The sequence below is a fragment of the Pseudorca crassidens genome, chromosome Y (assembly GCF_039906515.1).
Source record: "Pseudorca crassidens isolate mPseCra1 chromosome Y, mPseCra1.hap1, whole genome shotgun sequence".
NCBI lineage: Eukaryota > Metazoa > Chordata > Mammalia > Artiodactyla > Delphinidae > Pseudorca > Pseudorca crassidens.
Window position 1 is genome coordinate 15,986,731 of NC_090318.1, and position 19,047 is coordinate 16,005,777.

Consider the following 19,047-nt stretch of genomic DNA (forward strand, 5'->3'; position numbering starts at 1 on the left):
AGGGTAAGCTGAGACAAAGTGAGTGGCATAGACATATATACACTACCAAATGTAAAATAGATAGCTAGTGGGAAGCAGCCACATAGCACAGGGAGATCAGGTTGGTGCTTTGTGACCACCTAGAGGGGTAGGTTAGGGAGTGTGGGAGGGAGATGCAAGAGGGAGGAGATATAGGGATATATGTATATGTATAGCTGATTCACTTTGTTGTAAAGCAGAAACTAACACACCATTGTAAAGCAATTATAGTCCAATAAAGATGTTAAAAAAATTAATAAAAAGTAAAATAAAAATTCCAACACAGGGGGGCTTCCCTGGTGGTGCAGTGGTTAAGAATCTGCCTGCCAATGCAGGGGACATGGGTTCGAGCCCTGGTCCAGAAAGATCCCACATGCTGTGGAGCAACTAATCCCATGCACCACAACTACTAAGACTGTGCTCTAGAGAGCCATAACTACTGAGCCCATGTGCCACAACTACTGAATCTCACCTAGAGCCTGTGCTCCACAAAAAGAGAAGTCACTGCGATGAGAGCTCATGCACAGGGAAACTGAAGAGAACTGACTCTTGGATTAATATTTCCACTTAGGACTCCTGCACTGGACTGGCCTTTAGTGAGAACTGCTGGCCTGAAAATCACCTTAAAACAATACTCAAGCAGAAGAGAAACTACCAGACAAGGATAAGAAGACATTTGAAGTAGATATCTAACCCAAGATGCCAGATTAGGGCTATATACCAATTACTTTGATAATTGCTCACCTTTTTTTCTTATGAAACAAATGTATTTCACAATCTTATGCAGAGTTTCGAATTAATCCAGTTGTGTTTATGGTCAATGACCTATATCCAGTACTTCTCTGTTACCTTCGTGGATTTCTCCAGTCCAAGGTTCTAACTGCATGGTCCTTAGGAAATTATTCCAGAAGAAGTAAATCACAGTTCTTTTCAGGCCACTACCAATATTACTAGGTGGACAATTAATAGTACCTGATTTGACCTTGACCATAAACATGAATTTTCTATTATGATAACTCAAGCTCAGTCAGAACAAGGAGCTGAATCTCAGTCAAAAACTGAAACTCCTGATTAGAAGGAAACCTCTCACAATTAAGGGATGGCTTTATATGGTTAACACCAGGCTATGGTCATTTAAGTTTAAAGGGTCCTTTATGTTGGGAAGAATTAAATCATACTAAGGATAATCAGCCTAGCAGCACTAGGAAATTAGGCTGGGTGCCTTATGAACAATGCCTACATATCATTATCTTAGTGACAGTCTGGAACAGACTGAGTCAGAAGACCAGAGATTCACTGGGTTGCACATAATGGAACTGAATAGATTTGTGGTACTCATTTATGGCCTTGACCTCCCACAAGATGGATAGGAAGATGTGCCCTAGGATTCCCTTGGACTGAAGATCATTTATGTAATAATTTAGATATGGCCCCAGCAAATTTATAATTCATGCAAGCTTAATGGGTCAAGAGATCCGTATTTCGCTGGTATGACTATTTAGCAGTCATTTTTGTGCCTTCAGTAGAATTGGAGAATGTAACTGATCAGACCAAAGCCTAAGTTCACTCACAGGTCTTAAATAATGGTAATCAGGCTATTAGCCTACTGAATTCTGAGGTCTCTGGCGAGAAAAGTGGTGCCACAAAACCACGTGGGCCTTGATATCCCTACAGCATCTCAGGGAGGCCTCTGTGCCATAATTCAAACTGAATGCTGTGTTTTCATACCCAGTTAATCCTCTAATATAACACACTTAATGAACCATATGAAAAATCAGACCCTAGTCTTGGTAACCTATTCAGAAGTTGTTTTGATATAGCAAGCTCTTGGTTTAAATATTTACCTATACGTCTATTAATGCTCTTAGCTATATTATTTATATTTTGCCTGTCTTACAAAATGTTGTGTCTTGCATTACCAGATATGTCACCGAGCCTCTGATAAAATGACTAGGCAACTTGAAGCAGTTGACCAGATATGTAGTTCTGTATGTGATCACTGATGGTATTGGTATTAGTGTAACTCTAAATATGAGAAGAAGCTATAACAGGGGATCTTTTCCTGGAACATAACAAAATAATAAAACAGGTGGTCCAGAGATTTCTGGCTACTGTTAACAGGGCCTAGTCCACTAATAGCACATCGAGTGGCCTATCAGTGGAATCCTTGCCGGACTTAGGAATGAGAATTCCTAGCACCCTTGGGACAAAATGGTCATGGAACGCCTCCTAAACCATAGTTGAATCTGTGATCATAAGGGGGCCCTGCCAACTAAAAATTTCTGCTTTCCATCTGGTTCTACAAGGATTAGGTCACTGGTCACTGCTGTCTCTGACCTTTGCCACTCCCAGAAAGTAGAGATGAGGAATGATGCACTCTGTGCTCTGGGAAAAACTGGCCAAACAGGCCTTCAGATAGTTAGATATTTTCAGGAGATTTTATGAGCCCAATGCTTGCATCTCCTCATAACTAGAAAAGCACTAAAATCATTAATGGTGACATCTGCTCCTCAGGACTAGCAGCAAGGCTCTGCCAAAATGTGTGCTTGACTCCAAATACCCGCCCACTGCTTCACTAAAATCGTAGATAATACTGACCTCTCCTCCTGCCTCTTCAGAGCAGGTACCTCACAGCTATCTGAGATGCTTCTCCCAGGCTATAGTCCTCATTTCCCACCCCCCACCCCAACCCACAATAAATCTTAACTCACCACTCTCATTTTGTACTTTTTTTTTTTTTTTCTGTCAACAAAGTTAAATTCATTTGTTCAGATGACTAAGGCTTTACTACTTGTAGAAAAGACTTTTAAGGTTTCTATTTGCACTTGATTAGCCCTAAGGAAGCTGTGAATTAGATTTTGGGTGAGGGAGCCTTTCCAGTGGTTTGAGCTTGAAAAGGCCTTTTCCTTTTGGCTTCAAGTTTTACCAGGTTGAGCTAATTAGGCTCAGTCTCAGGTCATTGTGGGCTGTATTTACATTTCTAATTTGCAGAGATTTGCAAGACAAGGCAGTTGCTTTTAATTCTCCAAAGAACTGGTCTGCCACCCAACGATAATAAAAGATTGATTTGCCCAACTGCTTTTCCTTTAATTTGCTTTTATAAGGTATCAGTAAGATTTCCAACTAAAAGTTTGCCTTCAAAAGTTTGCACAAACTACATTGTAAAGCAACTATACGCCAATAAACAAATAAATAAATAATATATGTGATTCTACGGAGAAAAAAATTTCCACAAGACATTCAACAAAGGCCCTCTTTCTGAGTGCATAGGTTAGACCCAGAGCAAAATCACTTATTTTTATTAGCCCCTGAATGTTAAGTTCCCAGTTTTTACTTATTTGTATGGCTCAGGTAATCCTATTGGTTTCCTTTAGTATAATTAATATTGTCTGAGGGGCAGATTTATATGCCCTGTCTTACAATACCAGGCAGGGGAAGCATTCCCCAATGAAACATTTCTACCCTAGAATATAGTTAGGCAAAAGAGATGTAACCATCTTATATAAATCCATTTAAACATACAAATTTTATACACCTTGATCTCAATTCTATAAATTTCTTTACTTTTAACATTAGTTTCCCACAGGATCCCATCAAGAAGCCTTGGTTTTACAAGTCCAGGAATCAACACTTTTTTCTTTTTTTAAATCCCCTGATCATTTAATCTGTTTTTCTATGAAACAGTTGGGGTCCCTAGTGAGGGGTTCAGTCAAGGGACTCAAGCCCTTTTGTCAATCTTTAACTTGATTAATTGACCTATTCCCTCAAGCAATTACTGGTAAGGTATCAGAATGTAATTTTTTCAGCCTTTTTTAACTGGGGTAAATAGAGCTGACTTATTTGGGGCCCTTTAGTGTTGGGGACCAATAAGGGGGTCCCCTTGGTCCACCCAACTTTAGATAGAAGTCTGAAAAGATGTTTTATCAAGCTGTCTTTCTCTAACTTAACTGCATATGCAATAAAAGTGCCCCATCTTCATCACTTTCAGGGCAAGGTTTCCTTTATCCCAATTAAGCAAGTACAAACCTGGCTGGCCTGTTAGTTGGAGGGTGGCATTCTGTCAATCCTCTTCTTTTGTTTTGAAAGCTTTGTTCCCCAACTGGTTTGTCAAGACAAAAATCACTAGTGACAATCATGTTAAGGCAGGAGTTAGATGGGCTCCAAGCTAGACATTTACAACCAGCCTCCTGTTTGCATTTCCTCAAGAAGGAGGCAGGTGGGTTCTAGGCTAGATATTTACAACCAGCCTCCTGTTTACACTGTGAGATGGAAATAACAGGGACAGGAAAAATAGCTGGACTTTGTTTCCTGTGGTCACTTTAAGATAACAGTTAAGGCAGGGACAGAGGGGCTAAACCCTGTTTAAGTAATAGATCAAGAAGTCACACATTTCCCATTCTTGGGGCAAGGGAGACACTGCGCACGCCCAGAAAGGCTCCTTGGAGGTGAAAAGGAGGGGCTGTATCTCTGCCTTGCTTCAGTCTTAAATAACAAACTGCTTCTCCGGGTGCTCTCTCACTTCTTGTGCTATGCCTCTAATAATAAACTTTGCACCTGTTTTTAGAATTTTTGTCTTCTTAAAACATTCTTGCTTTCAAATGCAGGCAAGAGCCAGGGAAAATTTGCTTCTAGCCTCTGGACCTTGCTGTTCTAATGGCTAGGATTCCTGGTTTTCAAGGATACACAGGTTCAAAATTTCTGGGCAGGGAACTAAGATCTCGCTTCAAGCCACCACTCACTGCTGCCTCTCTGAGATCCATGCAGTGGGCCAATGGGCTGTTTGTGAGCTTAACTCCTTTATGTTTTACCCTAGATTTCTTTCAGCTCTATTATGCATCTGGGTTTTTCCCTCACGTAGTATAAGACCACTGTGGGTGCTCAGATCACAGAGTAGGCAGCTCCTGTGTGCGTCTCCAGCAGAGCCAGTTTTTGATTAAAGTGAGTGGGCTTCCCTTATAGGACAGCAGCATGATAAGAAGACTTGCATTCACCACTCTTGAAAGCTGCCTGAGAAAGCCAGGAGGAGGCATCCCTTCTTCAGAGCTGAAAGCTGTCATGAGATATCTTCACTTTTATTTAAACAAACCTGATTAATCTAGACAATTCAAAGGCAAATGACAGGCCATTCTTTCACCTAATTACCCAGCCCAACCTCTACTCAGTGTTTTTTAACTGAGCAAAGTACTCCCAGTCTTTCAACTGAGGATAAACCACTATGTGTCTAAACTGAGCAAAAATCTTCCCAGTTTCTTTCAACTGAGGATAACGCAGGTACCACTTCTAAAAGGTAAGTTTCAAGGGAACCGACTCCTCTAGGGAGTTTAACACCACTGATAAAACTTAGTATCATTAGCTAAAAACAGCAAATCTGAGAACCAGGAGACAATGACCTCAGTTCACCTGGACACTCCATGGAGGTGCACAGACACAAGAGGACTCTGCTGTTTCCAAGGCCCCAGATCCTTACAGAGTTCAGTGAAAGAGAGAAGTTTGCTCTGTGTGCCTTCGTTGGTGACCAGACCATCAGACTGAAAAAAAAAAAGCACAACCTAAATGCTGACAATTATGATTTATTCAGCCCACTTACTCAGGACTTACTGAGGACTATAGCCCAAGAGGGGCAATTAGCTCTTAAAGAGTGTTCCGAAGAAGTAAGGGGGAAGTTTTGCAAAAAAACAAGCACAGGTAGTCAGAACATGAAACAATTACCACTAATTTAAAAAGACATCTTGAGTTAAGGAATTTAGTGCTTTTCTCTGAATGGGAAAATGCAAACCTGGACCAAGTGAAATCATTCCTAGATATGTATCTTAACCATCTTAGGGCAGTATCCTGTTTTTCTCCACCCTAAATTCCCTTACATGGCATATATGCAGGTGGCTGCAGAGGCTCATATTTCCATTTCCTCAGCATCCTTCCATTACTAAGACAGCAGGTGACATTTTCTGCCCACATTTTCTGCAAATAAATGGATTTCCTTACATCTGCTTTTTAAACACTTTCTTTGCGCACTCCATATCCATCTGAGTGCACTCTAACACCACCACACAAAAACGTCCCCTGCCATAGCGCTCAGAGACCCAAGATACCGGCTTGCTTTCGCCATACCTACGCAACGGAGCCCTCCATTAACCTTTCCGCAAAAGGCGTCTTTCCCTCCGCCCCGTCACCCCAAAACGCCCAAAACGGAAGTGGCTTAGCCTTGAGCGTGGCCAGCAGGTTAGTACATGGTCTCCTCTGGGTCAAGTCTGGCTGGGATCCCAAGCGACCTCAGCTTATAAAATTAAATTACGTAAATTGGTAAAGACCATTCCCTTTACGCCACTCTTACACGCAAACTAAGATCCCCTGACCCTGGGAAACCCTTCGGGCCATCCACAAGTAAAAACGGAAACGGCCGCTCCCTTGCCAGCAGGAGCCTGGGTTGCATCACCCACCCAACAAAGGTCCTTTTATGGGGCTGCCCTTAGCATTGCCTGCACAAATATCCAAAAGGTTTGCTACGAATACATCCCTAAACTTTGCCTCTCGTTTTGTCGTCAGCTTTCCTGCAGGTAAGGTGTAAAGTCAGGCGAAATAAGTTCACGCAGCGACCTCTCTGGAGCATCGATCATCCTCCTCTCTCCGGCGTGCGACCTAGTCGACCCTCCAGCCTCCGCAGCTGCGCCTCCGCACAAGAGGGCATGCGAACGGTCAGGCAGTCCTCTGGATGACTTACTTCTTCTCCCGGCAAGATGGCGGGGGGCGAGGCTTGTGTGACTTCGGGACAGCCACATCTTTCTCGCCAGGATCTCGCCACATTGGTAAGGCTTCCCTGTAGGTGGATTGGAGTGAGCTCAGGAGTGGGGATGACCTGGCCTCCGGGAGGCGTTGAGTCATGGCAATACCTGGCTGTCGGTAGCCTGGGTTAGGAAGGAGACGCGAGCCCGGGCTTTCTCAGGAGCGCTCCAGCAGGGCTGCGACTTGGGCATGGGGGTGTAAATGAGGTCGTGGGACCTGGAAACCCCGAAGGTTTCGGCTGGAAAGTCATAGTTTTAAGTGCCATTAAGGTATTTTCCTCTGAAGATCTGGAAAAAGAGTGTGTTAGCATCTTTAATTATAGGAAGGAACTGTTTACATTGTCCTTGGTGTTAATTCTCCTAAAGTTTGGGACTCCGGCCTTCCAAATCTTCTAGAGTTAGTGAAAATAATAGTCTCTTTTGTAAGTCTAAAGGCCTTTTAGGACTTATTAGCCCCAAAATTATGACTCTGGAATAAAGAATGCCTTAACAAGAAAGATATTTTTTGGAAAGCAGTGGAGCGTTGAGTAGATGGTGGCAAGCTGTAGATACAGAACGTGAAATCTAAGTTCTGGTTTGTCTTTTGTTAGGTAGTTTAAACTAAAATGTTTCATTGCAGGACGTTGCCAGGTTGACTCCACTCTCGCAGGAAGTTATCAGCAGACAAGCCACAATTAATATAGGTAAGCATAAATTATTGCATAGAGTGTTACTTTTCTGGAGGACTGACTTGGTTGCTTTTCCATGATGATTTTTGATTTCTTCACTTTCCGTTAACTGAATTATAGGAGGATTCGGATATATAAGGAATAGATTTCGGCTCTTATGAGCAAGCACCTGCTCGATTTCTTGGGAAACACAGTATTCTCCATTAGAATGGGAAGGCATAGATACACGTAGAGGTATATGCATGTGTAGCAGAAGGTTAAAGAAGAGGTGAAAATGCTTTTTGTACAGGATTATTTTAAAAACAGTGCCCTTAACAGGGTCTGAAAAGTTTTATTTGATATCTAATCTATTATTAGAATAATCTTTTATTTATATTATTAGTTGACACTTTTGTAATTTTGAAGAGAACTTAATTGAGTATAAACCTCAGATATTTTAGCATCTGTATTGGCACTAAAACCTATTAAGTCTTATCTACAGTTATGAAAAAATTGTAAAACGTTGTATCATTCTTAACATGTATTTAATTCTTGTAATTAAACTGATGTTGTTTTCTAATTTTCATGGATTCCTTCTCTTTTTTCCCCCCGCTATGGGATTTTCATGTATGTTTACCTCAATCAAAATACTGGCGGTCTTCCCTGGTGGCGCAGTGGTTGAGAGCCCGCCTGCCAATGCAGGGGACGCGGGTTCGTGCCCCAGTCCGGGAAGATCCCACATGCCGCGGAGCGGCTAGGCCTGTGAGCCATGGCCGCTGAGCCTACGCGTCCGGAGCCTGTGCTCCGCAACGGGAGAGGCCACAACAGTGAGAGGCCCGTGTACAACACACACACACACACACACACACAGTGGCAAGTTTCTAATTATACAAAATTTTGTGTGTTTTTCAATGAATGTTTATTTCAAGTGAACTATTCTTTTTGAGAGTAATAAGTTGAGTAGCTTATGTTACACTAAGTATGATTTTTAAATAAAGTTTTCAGGTACATGGAAAGTTATTTTTGGTCATGTTTCAGAAAAAGTTTTGTGTTGAAAAGAATACATGGAGGTGGAAAATGAAATCACTGGTGGTTGTAGGTTGAACTATTTACAATGAGTTATGCCTTTTGTTTTTCTAACTTTACTGAAATATTTGGTGTAATGGAATGCATGTAAATTAATTTTATTTGGTCTTTGTAGGTACAATTGGTCATGTTGCCCATGGAAAATCTACTGTTGTAAAAGCTATTTCTGGAGTTCACACTGTCAGATTCAAAAATGAACTAGAAAGAAATATTACAATCAAGCTTGGGTATGCTAATGCCAAGGTACATAGTATACTGTGGAAGGACAAATCATTTTACTTGAATTTTTAGATGTGCAAGTGACAAATTCAGTTTTTTCATTGAAACTTTTAGATTTACAAACTTGATGATGGAAGTTGTCCTCGACCAGAATGTTATAGATCTTGTGGAAGTAGTACACCTGATGAGTTTCCTACAGACATTCCAGGGACCAAAGGGAACTTCAAACTCGTCAGGTGATCATTTTTGTGTTAAACACACTTTTTTGTCTTGTGCTCATGGAACAAATTAATTGAGAATGTAAACAGTGATTCAAACCTAAGCTTGATACAGATGCATTTTTGCCAAAACATTTTCTAGCTAAGAAATTTACAGTTTACAGTAGTCACTAATTACTTTTTTAAGAGTTCATTGTTATGCACTTAAAGCTAGAAAAATAAATTGAGAGGCCAGTTAGTTAAATCTAAGCTAAAATATGTACATGTGGGTTCTATAAAGAATTACCAGAATAAAATAATTACGTTTAGTGGGGTTTTTTTTTTTTTCCAGGCTTCCTTTGTTTCTTTTTCTTCAGAGGAGACCAAAGACTTTCTTAATTATGTTTTTTTAATACTTTTGTCTGTCTCTATCTGTTTTTGGAATGTTTTTGTGTGTCTTAATTCCTCAGAACCCTGACATCCACCAACCAACACATGTAGGTATTAGAATTACCCAAAGAAGTTTTAGATCATAAGGACGTGAATATTCAATTTTTGAAAATGGTAACAGTTTTGAAAGCATAGTTATTTTTGTTCGTTGGACTGCCCTGAATTAGGCTGGCAATTTCACTTAGTCTTTCAAGACACTAGGAACCCTTGAGCAAACTTCTTTTTTGAATGACAATTTTCATTCTCATAACACAAATGTGGTTTCTTTAATGTTTTATTGTTTGTTTGTTTAAACAATTTGTTTTGCTTCACATGACTACAGTTTTACGCTTTCTATGAAAACATCAAAAATCTCTTAAACTTTTTTCATACAAATTTTAAAAACTAAAATTACTCAAAATCTATATGCTTCTATGTTGCTGAATTTTTTTTTTATTAAGATTAGGCTAGACCTAAAATTATTAATCATTGCAAATGTAACACTTTCTTTCATTTTCCAGCAGCTCTGCTCCATGTTTTCATTTTTAATTTTGAAATAATTATAGTATAACAGGAAGTTGGAAAGATAACATAGAGGACCTACATGTCTTTAACTCATTTTGCCCTACTAGTTAATAGTACTACATCAAACTACAGTATAACATCAAAACAAAGAAATAACTGTTGATATAAAGTATGTATATGCATCTACCTTATTTTGTCACATTTCCATTCCTGTAACCACCAGTACTTTCTGGATAACAGATATTACACAAAGATCGCTCCATTTTCCCCCACTATTCTTAATGCCTGGGAAATACTAATTGTTATCTTAACTGTAATTTTCTTATTTCAGAAATGTCGTATACATTAAATACAATATATTGCTTTTTGAAACTGACTTTTCCACTCATTACAATATTTTTGAGAGCTGTCCAGGTTTTTGAGCATGTCCGTAGTTCATTCTCTTTTTTTTTTTAATAGACTTTTTTAGAGAGTTTTAGATTGAAATCAGTATTGAGCAGAAGGTACAGAAGATTTCTCATCCTCAGTGTACAAACATAGCCTACCTCATTTTCAGCATTCCCTACCAGAGTGGTATATTTTTTACAGTTGATTCACCTGTTTTGACAAATCATTATGATCTAGAGTCCATGGTCTACGTATGGTTTACTCTTGATGTTTTACATGCTGTGCATTTGCAAAAGTTTTTGACACGTATTCATTGTTATACTGTGATACAGAGTGGTTTTGCTGCCCTAAAAATCCTCTGTATCCTGTGTATTCATCTTTCCCTCCTTCGTAACCCCTGGCAACTACTGATTTTTTTAATTGTCTGCATAGTTTTCCCTTTTCCAGAATAGTAAATAGTTGGAAACATGCAGTATTTAGCTTTTTTAGATTGGCTTCTTTTACTTAATAGTATGCCTTTATTTTCCATATCAATTTGTAACTGGTAACTCGTTTCTTTATACCACTGAACAATATTTTGTTCCCTGGGTATATCACAGCGTATGTATCCATTCACCTACAAAAGGACATCTTGGTTGCTTTTAAGTTTTGACAGTTATGAATAAAGCTGCTGTAAATCTGCATGCAGGTTTTTTTTGTATGTGGACATAGGTTTTCAACTGATTTGAGTAAATAAATACTAAGAAGTGTATTTGTTGGTGCAGATGGTAAAAGGATGTTTGATTTTGTGAGAAAGCACCAAACTCTTTCAAAATGGTTGTCCTATTTTGCATTCCGTCTAACGAATGAGAGTTGCTGTTTTTCCACATTTTGCAGCATTTGATGGTGTCAGTATTAGGAATTTAAGCCATTCAAACAGTTTTTTACGTGTTTATTTTTTTAATTTGTATTTCTCTGATGACGTGATGTGCAGTGTCTTTTCATGTGCTTAATTTCTGTCTGTATATCTTTAGTGGGGTTAAGTCTGTTCGGGTCTTGAACACATTTTTTAACCTGTTCCTTATTTTGAGTTTTAAGGGTTATTTGTGTATTTTAGGTACTAGTTTGTTGTCAGATATGTCTTTTGCAGATATTTTCTCCCAGTTTGCTTGTCTTTTCATTCTCTCTTTTTTTTTTTTTTGTGGTGCACGAGTCTCTCACTGTTGTGGCCTCTCCCGTTGCGGAGCACACGCGCAGGCTCAGCGGCCATGGCTCATGGGTGCAGCCACTCCGTGGCATGTGGGATCCTCCCAGACCGGGGCAAAAACCCGTGTCCCCTGCATCGGCAGGCGGGCTCTCAACCACTGTGCTACCAGGGAAGCCCTTTTTCATTGTCTTGACAGTGTCTTCACAGAGCAGAAATTTCCTTTCCTTTTTTTTTTTTTTTTAATTTTTTTTGGCCACACCTTGCGGCATATGGGATCTTAGTTCCCTAACCAGGAATTGAACCCACACTCCCTGCGTTGGAAGCGCAGAGTCTTAACCACTGGACCACAAGGGAATTCCCAGAAATTTCAAATTTTGAGATGCCCAGTTTATCAGTTCTTTTTTTTTGTGGTTTGGTATTGTGCCTGAAAAGTGATCACCTTATTCAAGGTTATCTGTGTTTTCTCATATGTTATTTTCTAGGAGTTTTATAGTTTTGTGATCCTTTTGAACTCATTTTTCTACCAGGCACAAGATCTCTGCCTAGATGCATTTTTTTTGCATGTAAATGTCCAGTTGGTAAAGCACCATTTGTTGAAAAGACTGTCTTTGCCCTTGTTCCATTTTGAGAGATCAGTTAACTCTATTAATGTGGATCTGTTTATTGGGTCTCTGTTCTGTTCCATTAATATGTTTAACTGTTTTTCAGATACTGCAGTTTCTTGATTTCTGTACCTTTATACTAAGTCTTGAAGTGGCCTAGTGTCCTCTAACTTTGTTATTGTTGTTCAGTACTGTGTTGGCTCTTCTGAGACTTTCACCTCTGCATATAAACTTTAGAATCAGTTTATTGATATCCACAAAATGATTGACTGGGATTTTAATGGGGATTGCATTGAATCTGTAGATCAGTTTGAAAAGAACTGACATCTTGACAATGTAGAGTCTTCCTACCTATTAACATGTGATATCTGTCTTTTTATTTAGTTCTTTGGCTTCATTCATCAGAATTTTGTAGTTTTCGTCATATAGATCTTATACATATTTTCTCAGATTTATACCTAAGTATTTTATTTTTGGGGATGCTAATGTAAATGATTTGTGTTTTTAATTTCAAATTCCACTTGTTCATTGCTGCTATTTAGGAAAGTGATTAACTTTTATATATTAACCTCAAATCTGTAGTCTTACCATAATTGCTTATTAGTTTCAGGAGTTTTTTTTGTCGCCTTTAACAATGTCATCTGCAAACAAAGGCAGTTTTATTTCTTCATTTCTAATCTGTATACCTTTTATTTCCTTTTCTTTTGTTTTTATTATACAAGCTGGGACTTCCATTACTGTGTTCAAAAGCATTGGTAGGGGCTTCCCTGGTGGTGCAGTGGTTGAGAGGCTGCCTGCCGATGCAGGGGACACGGGTTCGTGCCCCGGTCTGGGAAGATCCCACATGCCACGGAGCGGCTAGGCCCGTGAGCCATGGCTGCTGAGCCTGTGCATCCGGAACCTGTGCTCCGCAGCGGGAGAGGCCACAACAGTTAGAGGCCCATGTACCGCAAAAAAAAAAAAAAAAGCATTGGTAAAAGGGACATTTTTGCTTTTTCCTGATCTTAGTGGAGAGCATTGCGTTTCTCACCATTAAGTATGACATCAGCTATAGGGCTTTTGTAGATACTCATTATCAGCTTGAGGAGGTTACCCTTTGTTCCTAATTTGGTGAGAGTTCATGAATGGGAGTTGAAGTTTGTCAGATACTTTTCCTGCATTTGTTTATTTGATTATGTGATTTTTCTTTAACCCGTTGATGTGATGGCTTACATTAATTGATTTTCAGGTATTGAATCAGCCTTGTATACCTGAGTTAAAACCCACTTGGTTGTGGCATGTAATTCTTTTATCCATTGTTGGATTAGATTTGCTAATATTTTGTTGAAGATTTTTACATTTATGTTCATGAGAGATATTTTCCATTAGTTTTCCTTTCTTGTAATGGCTTTGTCTGGTTTAGGTATTGGGGTAAAGCTTGCCTCATAGAATTAGAAAGTGTTTCATCTGCTTCTATCCTCTAAAGAGCAAGTAGGGTATTGGTGTAATATCTTCCTTAAATGTTTGGTAGAATTCACCCAGTGAACCCATTTAGGCCTGGTGTTTTCTGCTTGGGGAGGTTATTAATTGTTGATTGAACTTCTGTAATTGATATAAACCTATTCAGATTGCTCAAGTTGATATACAGGTTTAATGCAATCCCTATCAAAATCCTAGCAAGGTTTTTTTTTTGCATAGATAAAATTATTTTAAGAAAAGATAATTAAAGGTTACAGATTGGAAAGAGAAAAAATCTTGCTTCATAAGCAGGGTTGCAGGATACCAGGTCAGCACACAAAAGTTGATTATATTTCTGTGTACCAGCAATGGACGTACACACAGCAAAATCTAAACTGCTGTACTTAAGTCTCAAAAAGATGAAATACTTAGATGGAAGACACTATCTCTTTAGAGGATAGAAGCAGAGGAAGTCTATGAGGAAAGCTTTACCCTATACCAAAAGCAGAAAAAGGCATTACAAGAAAGGAAAGCTATGGGAAAATATCTCTCATGAACATATATGCAAAAATCTGTGAAAATTACGAAGTCAAAGAAAATCTAAATAGATACACTCTGTTCGCACATTGGAAACTCCAGAGAATAAAATGCTAATTCTGTTTAAACTGATATACAGGTTTAATACAAATTTTATCAAAGTGCCAGCAAGGGCTGGCTGATTAAAAGAGCTGAACTGCATGAATTTTCTAATTCCCATTATTTCTCCTTAATATGTTACTTCTCCACTTTTTATTTCCTTTCACTCACTAAGTCATTTGAGAGTTATGGCTTTGCAGGTAGTTGTAGTGTGTGTGTAAGGGAATATACATGTGTAGAGTTTTGATTAGTTTAACAGTCCACTGATGAAAAGAACATGTTAGAGCAATGTAAAGTAATCTACTTGAAAATAATTGTATATATTACCTAACTCCTAGTGTAGGGCTGGTTCCAGCAAGTAACAAGCAAGTTTTACAATTTTAATGTTTTGGCTTTTTTAATTCATCTTAATTATAGTTTTGTATGTTACTCTTATTTAATGTAACTGCTATTTTATTGATTTCTTCTGTATTTCCCTTTTGGATTTTGTAAAACAGAAGTTTAAGACCACAAGTTAGAAGAAAGGTCACATATTTCAAACACAAATAGATGGGGCTTCAAAAGATTTGTATTCTGTGCTTGAACTTGAATGGCCTTAAATCTGTTTCAGCTTTAACAATAGAATTTTACTTGGGCAATAATTGCCCATTCTGGTGTAACTTATGTGACTCCAGTGCTTAACAGCTGCTGTTGAAGCTAGTATTCTTATTCAGTTCTGTAGTGTTAGAATACCTTTTGTTGTTGAAGATGTGAATGAAGTGTGCATGTGCATAGACTGTTGAATTCACTTTTGTGCCATTTTTGTAAATACAGTAGTTTTGCACAAAAACAAAAAAAGTTCCAGCAAGGTTTATTGTTGGTGTATATAAAGTTATTTTAAAATTTATTTGGAGAGATGAAATTAAATAGCTACAATTTTGGTAAAGTTAGAATATAGAAAGAGTTAGTCTGCCTGACTTCAAAGTGTATCTAGCTGTAGTAATCAAGACTATGTATTGCTGGTGAAGGGAGACACAGATCAGTGGAACAGAGTTAGAAAACCCAGATATGGACCAACTCCAATATGTCCCAACTGATTTTTGACTAAGGTGCAGAAGCAGTTCAGCAGAGGAGAACAGGCTTTTCAACAAACAGGTGATGGAACAATTAAAAATAATTCTAGTTTTAAACCTAATGCCTTGCATTCAAAATGTACATTTTCTTTTGATGTTTGTGTGTACTCATACATTTTGAGTGCATACTCGAAATATAGACACATTTGAGTATTAAATGGATCAGATAAAACCATAAAAACTTCTAGAAGAAAATGTAGGTAAAATTTTTTGGACAAGGGACTTGCTCTGATGTGTTTAGATATGGCAAGGTACAGTCCATGAAAAAAATTAGTAAATTGTTGTACATCAAAATTAAAAAGATATTGCTCAGCAAAAGATCTGTTGGAAGGGTCAAAAGACATACTAGTGACCCAGAGATAATATTTGTGAACATGTCCAGAGGGGACTATAACATACAGCTTTCAACTTAACAGATGAAATAAATGATCCCACTAGACAATGGTCTAAAGATTTGGATATTGTATTTGGTAGGCAAATAAACACATTTCTTATAATTCATTGTTTGGCTTTCAAATCAAGAATATTCCCAGTTTATTATTGTTATTAGTTTATTATTCCTATTTATACACTCTATAAAGTCAGTATCTTTTTCACTTTGATTGGATTGGGAGTTATCCCAAGCTTATTACAGCCTTGTCTTTAGGTAAGTTATATCTGCATATAGTTAATTTTATCTGCTTTGGAATGTATCATCAGTCATTTTAATTTCAAACGGGGAGTGTCATTTCAAAATTCTGGAAGCATCATGTTTTGTAGCCACTTTGCAGCAAGGTTAATTTCTTTCAAAGTGATCCAACTTTTAGAAGTCTGCGACTTGCATGTTTAAATGCTAGTTGATCTTAAAGCTGATTGTTATTTCTTGATTACTAGACATGTTTCCTTTGTTGACTGTCCTGGCCATGATATTTTGATGGCTACTATGCTGAATGGTGCAGCAGTGATGGATGCAGCTCTTCTGTTAATAGGTAAATAACATCAGAATTGGTTTGACAAATTAGTGTGGAGCCGATCCAGTGTGGAATATTTAAAGGGGAAGAAGGGTCTCTAGTGACCATAAATGAGAATAAACTGGTCATCCAAATTAGTATCCATGCCTGCTTGCCAGCAATCATGAAATATTAAGCAAGTTAAACTGGGGCTTATATCTGGTGAAATTCTTGAGTAGTGAGGGAAAAAAATATATTTGTAAGACAGCAATGCATTTTCTTACTATCTTAGAATTTTTAATATAGTAATATGAGGGGGTGGGGAGAAGGGTATTTTTCAAATATCTTTGAGCGCTCCACTGCAATATTGACATAATGGTGTTTTTTAGATGCACATTCATGTGAAATGCTGAAATCAAGAGGTGTGTGAAGGTTTTCAGAGCTGGGAAGTTTTTTGTGCTTTCTCTGTGAGCTGTCAAGAGATTTTATTACTGGAGATTACATGAATTTTAGGGTCAAGTGTAAAGTTAGAGAGCACTGTCTCCACACAAGACCGCTTTTGTTTCTGACACCCAATTGCAAATTCAGGGACTCCTGTAAATCATCTTTAAAATTTGATAATTTATTAGACTTAAAAAACTCACTGAAAGGTGTTTTACTCACAATTACAGTTTATTATAGGGAAAGGTGCAAAATTAAGGTCAGCCAAAGGAAGAGACACAAAGGGCAGAGGCTAGGAGGGTTACAAACATGAAACTTCCATTGTCCTCTGTGTGGAGGCAGAGATTACTCTCTTGGTGTCATTATGTGACATTACATGTGAAATATTGCCAACAAGGAAGCTCACCTCAGTTTTGGTGTTCAGAGTTTTTATTGAGGTTCCATTACATACATATGAGTGATTGATTGCCCATGTGGTTGATTTTAATCTTCAAATCAGCAGAGACCTCATGTCTTCAATCCCCATGGTTGGTGTTTCTGGCATGGCCAGCCTGTTTAAGGCTATCAAGTGTAGCAGCCTCTCTCTTAAGATTTGATGTAGTCTGCTCCTGCCCTGAATAAGGACACTTCTATCAGAGATGACATGGCTTATCTTCAAGAAGCCCAAAGGCAAGAACTAGACGTCTTTTGGGGCAAGGCCAAATGCTTTGTTTTATAAGGCTATGCTTTTTAACAAGCATTCAGAATGGGTTTGGAACAAGGAGATGGGAGATGATCACTGGGGTACTAGACAAAACATAGTACTTTATAATACGTTGTTATTTTTGCAGGTAGTGTTTTTCCCTTTTGTTAAAATGAATAACTGTGTTTGTTGTCTATTGCTATGTAACAGTGTACCTCAAAATGTAGTAAGTAGAAAAACAAACATTTAATCACTATTTCTGTGGCTCAGGAGTTTTGCTGTCTCTGCTCAGGGTCTCATGAAGTTATAGCCATCTGTCAGCAGAATGCAGACTTGTTGCCTCAAGACTTATCTGGTGCTGGAGAGTACACTGGAGTACACTGGAGAGTTCAGTCATGCCTTGGTTTCTCCTCACATGGGCCTCCATAAGCTTCCCATCTGTCCTAGTGATGGATCTTTGTTTGAGAGAAACAAAGAACTTCCAGGTTGGAAGCCAGGGTCTTTGTAACCTACTTTGAGAAGTGACGTTCCATCTCTTTTGCAGTGTTCTCTTCATTAGATGTAGGTCATTAGATCCATCCCACATTTAAAGGGAAAGATTTCACAAGGGTGTGAATGTCAGACATGGGGATCATTGAGCCATTTTTGTGGTTGTCTACATTTGTGGTTGGTTAATTATTGTTCATAAGACTACATTAAGCAACTTTTCTACTCTTAACTATTCTGAAGCCAGAATATCCCAAAGACTACACAGAACCAGAGGGGCATGTGTTATGCCTGAGTAAAAAGCCTTTAGTGCAGTCTGAAAGAAGCCAAACTAGCTGATTCCAAGGATTGTGCATAGCACCATGAATAGGAGCCAAAAGACTGGGGAATCCAGGGCAGTCTGTCATTGAATTTAAATGTGCACACAAAGACACTTGGCACTGGTGTCCAGGAATTTGCTTTAAGACATCCAAAAGTCTCTATTAGGTGTGAACTAATTCTTATTACTCATCTTTTTTGTGTTTTAATTCTTCATAATCAACTTAGCTGGTAATGAATCCTGTCCTCAACCTCAGACTTCTGAACACCTGGCTGCCATAGAAATTATGAAACTGAAGCATATTTTGATTCTACAAAACAAAATTGATTTGGTAAAAGAAAGTCAGGCTAAAGAACAGTATGAACAGATCCTTGCATTTGTACAAGGTAAGAAGCTGTAATTAATAAATGCATGAATCAAGTTTTAAGAATTTAATTATCAAAAACGAAGTGAATCTGTGGGTAGGGTACTGAGCCCTCTTTCTCTGTATCACGTAAGATGTTTGTTGCTTTTAGCCAGTTTATAGAAGCAGTGAAATTTGTTTCTGAGTTTGATGTGCTAAAAGTACATATTAGATAGAAAAGAAGTTATATTCTATGAAGGTTACCAGGTGGGCTTTTTTCAAACGGAAAAACGGAAACATTGCTTTTTTTTTTTTTTTAACTGTATAACAGATTGATTATTATAATAAAAATATGGAGTACTTCACATTTCCATGTCATTCTTGCATTGGAGCCATGTTAATATTGTCTGTATTATTCTAGTTTAGGTATATGTGCTGTCAAAGTGAGCACCAGTCTGATGTTTCTAAAATTCTTTCCCAGTGATAGTAAAATGAATGAAAGTGGCTTTTTTATATATGTTGGTGTGTTTTCAAATTATTTAGACTCTCATTGAGAATCTGTTTCCCAAATTGCAACTGACAATGCT

General features: G+C 38.3%; 1 protein-coding gene and 1 non-coding gene across 6 annotated transcripts in view; one reads left to right on the forward strand and one right to left on the reverse strand.

Annotated features, from left to right (window-relative positions):
- Window positions 1–6,647: 6,647 nt before the first annotated feature.
- The window catches only part of LOC137217856 (eukaryotic translation initiation factor 2 subunit 3-like), a 44,569-nt gene continuing 32,169 nt past the window's right edge, over window positions 6,648–19,047 (forward strand). For 2 of the 5 annotated variants that reach the window (XM_067724844.1, XM_067724845.1), the window contains exons 1-6: window positions 6,651–6,821; window positions 7,417–7,480; window positions 8,646–8,773; window positions 8,864–8,985; window positions 16,134–16,228; window positions 18,345–18,503. In XM_067724844.1, coding sequence (XP_067580945.1) covers window positions 6,753–6,821; window positions 7,417–7,480; window positions 8,646–8,773; window positions 8,864–8,985; window positions 16,134–16,228; window positions 18,345–18,503 — 637 coding nt within the window. In that variant the 5' untranslated portion in view covers window positions 6,651–6,752. Of the gene's footprint in view, window positions 6,822–7,416; window positions 7,481–8,645; window positions 8,774–8,863; window positions 8,986–16,133; window positions 16,229–18,344; window positions 18,504–19,047 lie in introns of all 5 variants that reach the window. The other 3 variants (XR_010940301.1, XR_010940302.1, XM_067724846.1) reach the window with 3 other exon arrangements.
- Window positions 18,807–18,911, reverse strand: LOC137217922 (U6 spliceosomal RNA). The gene has a single exon (XR_010940314.1). It is a non-coding gene; the product is annotated as a U6 spliceosomal RNA (small nuclear RNA).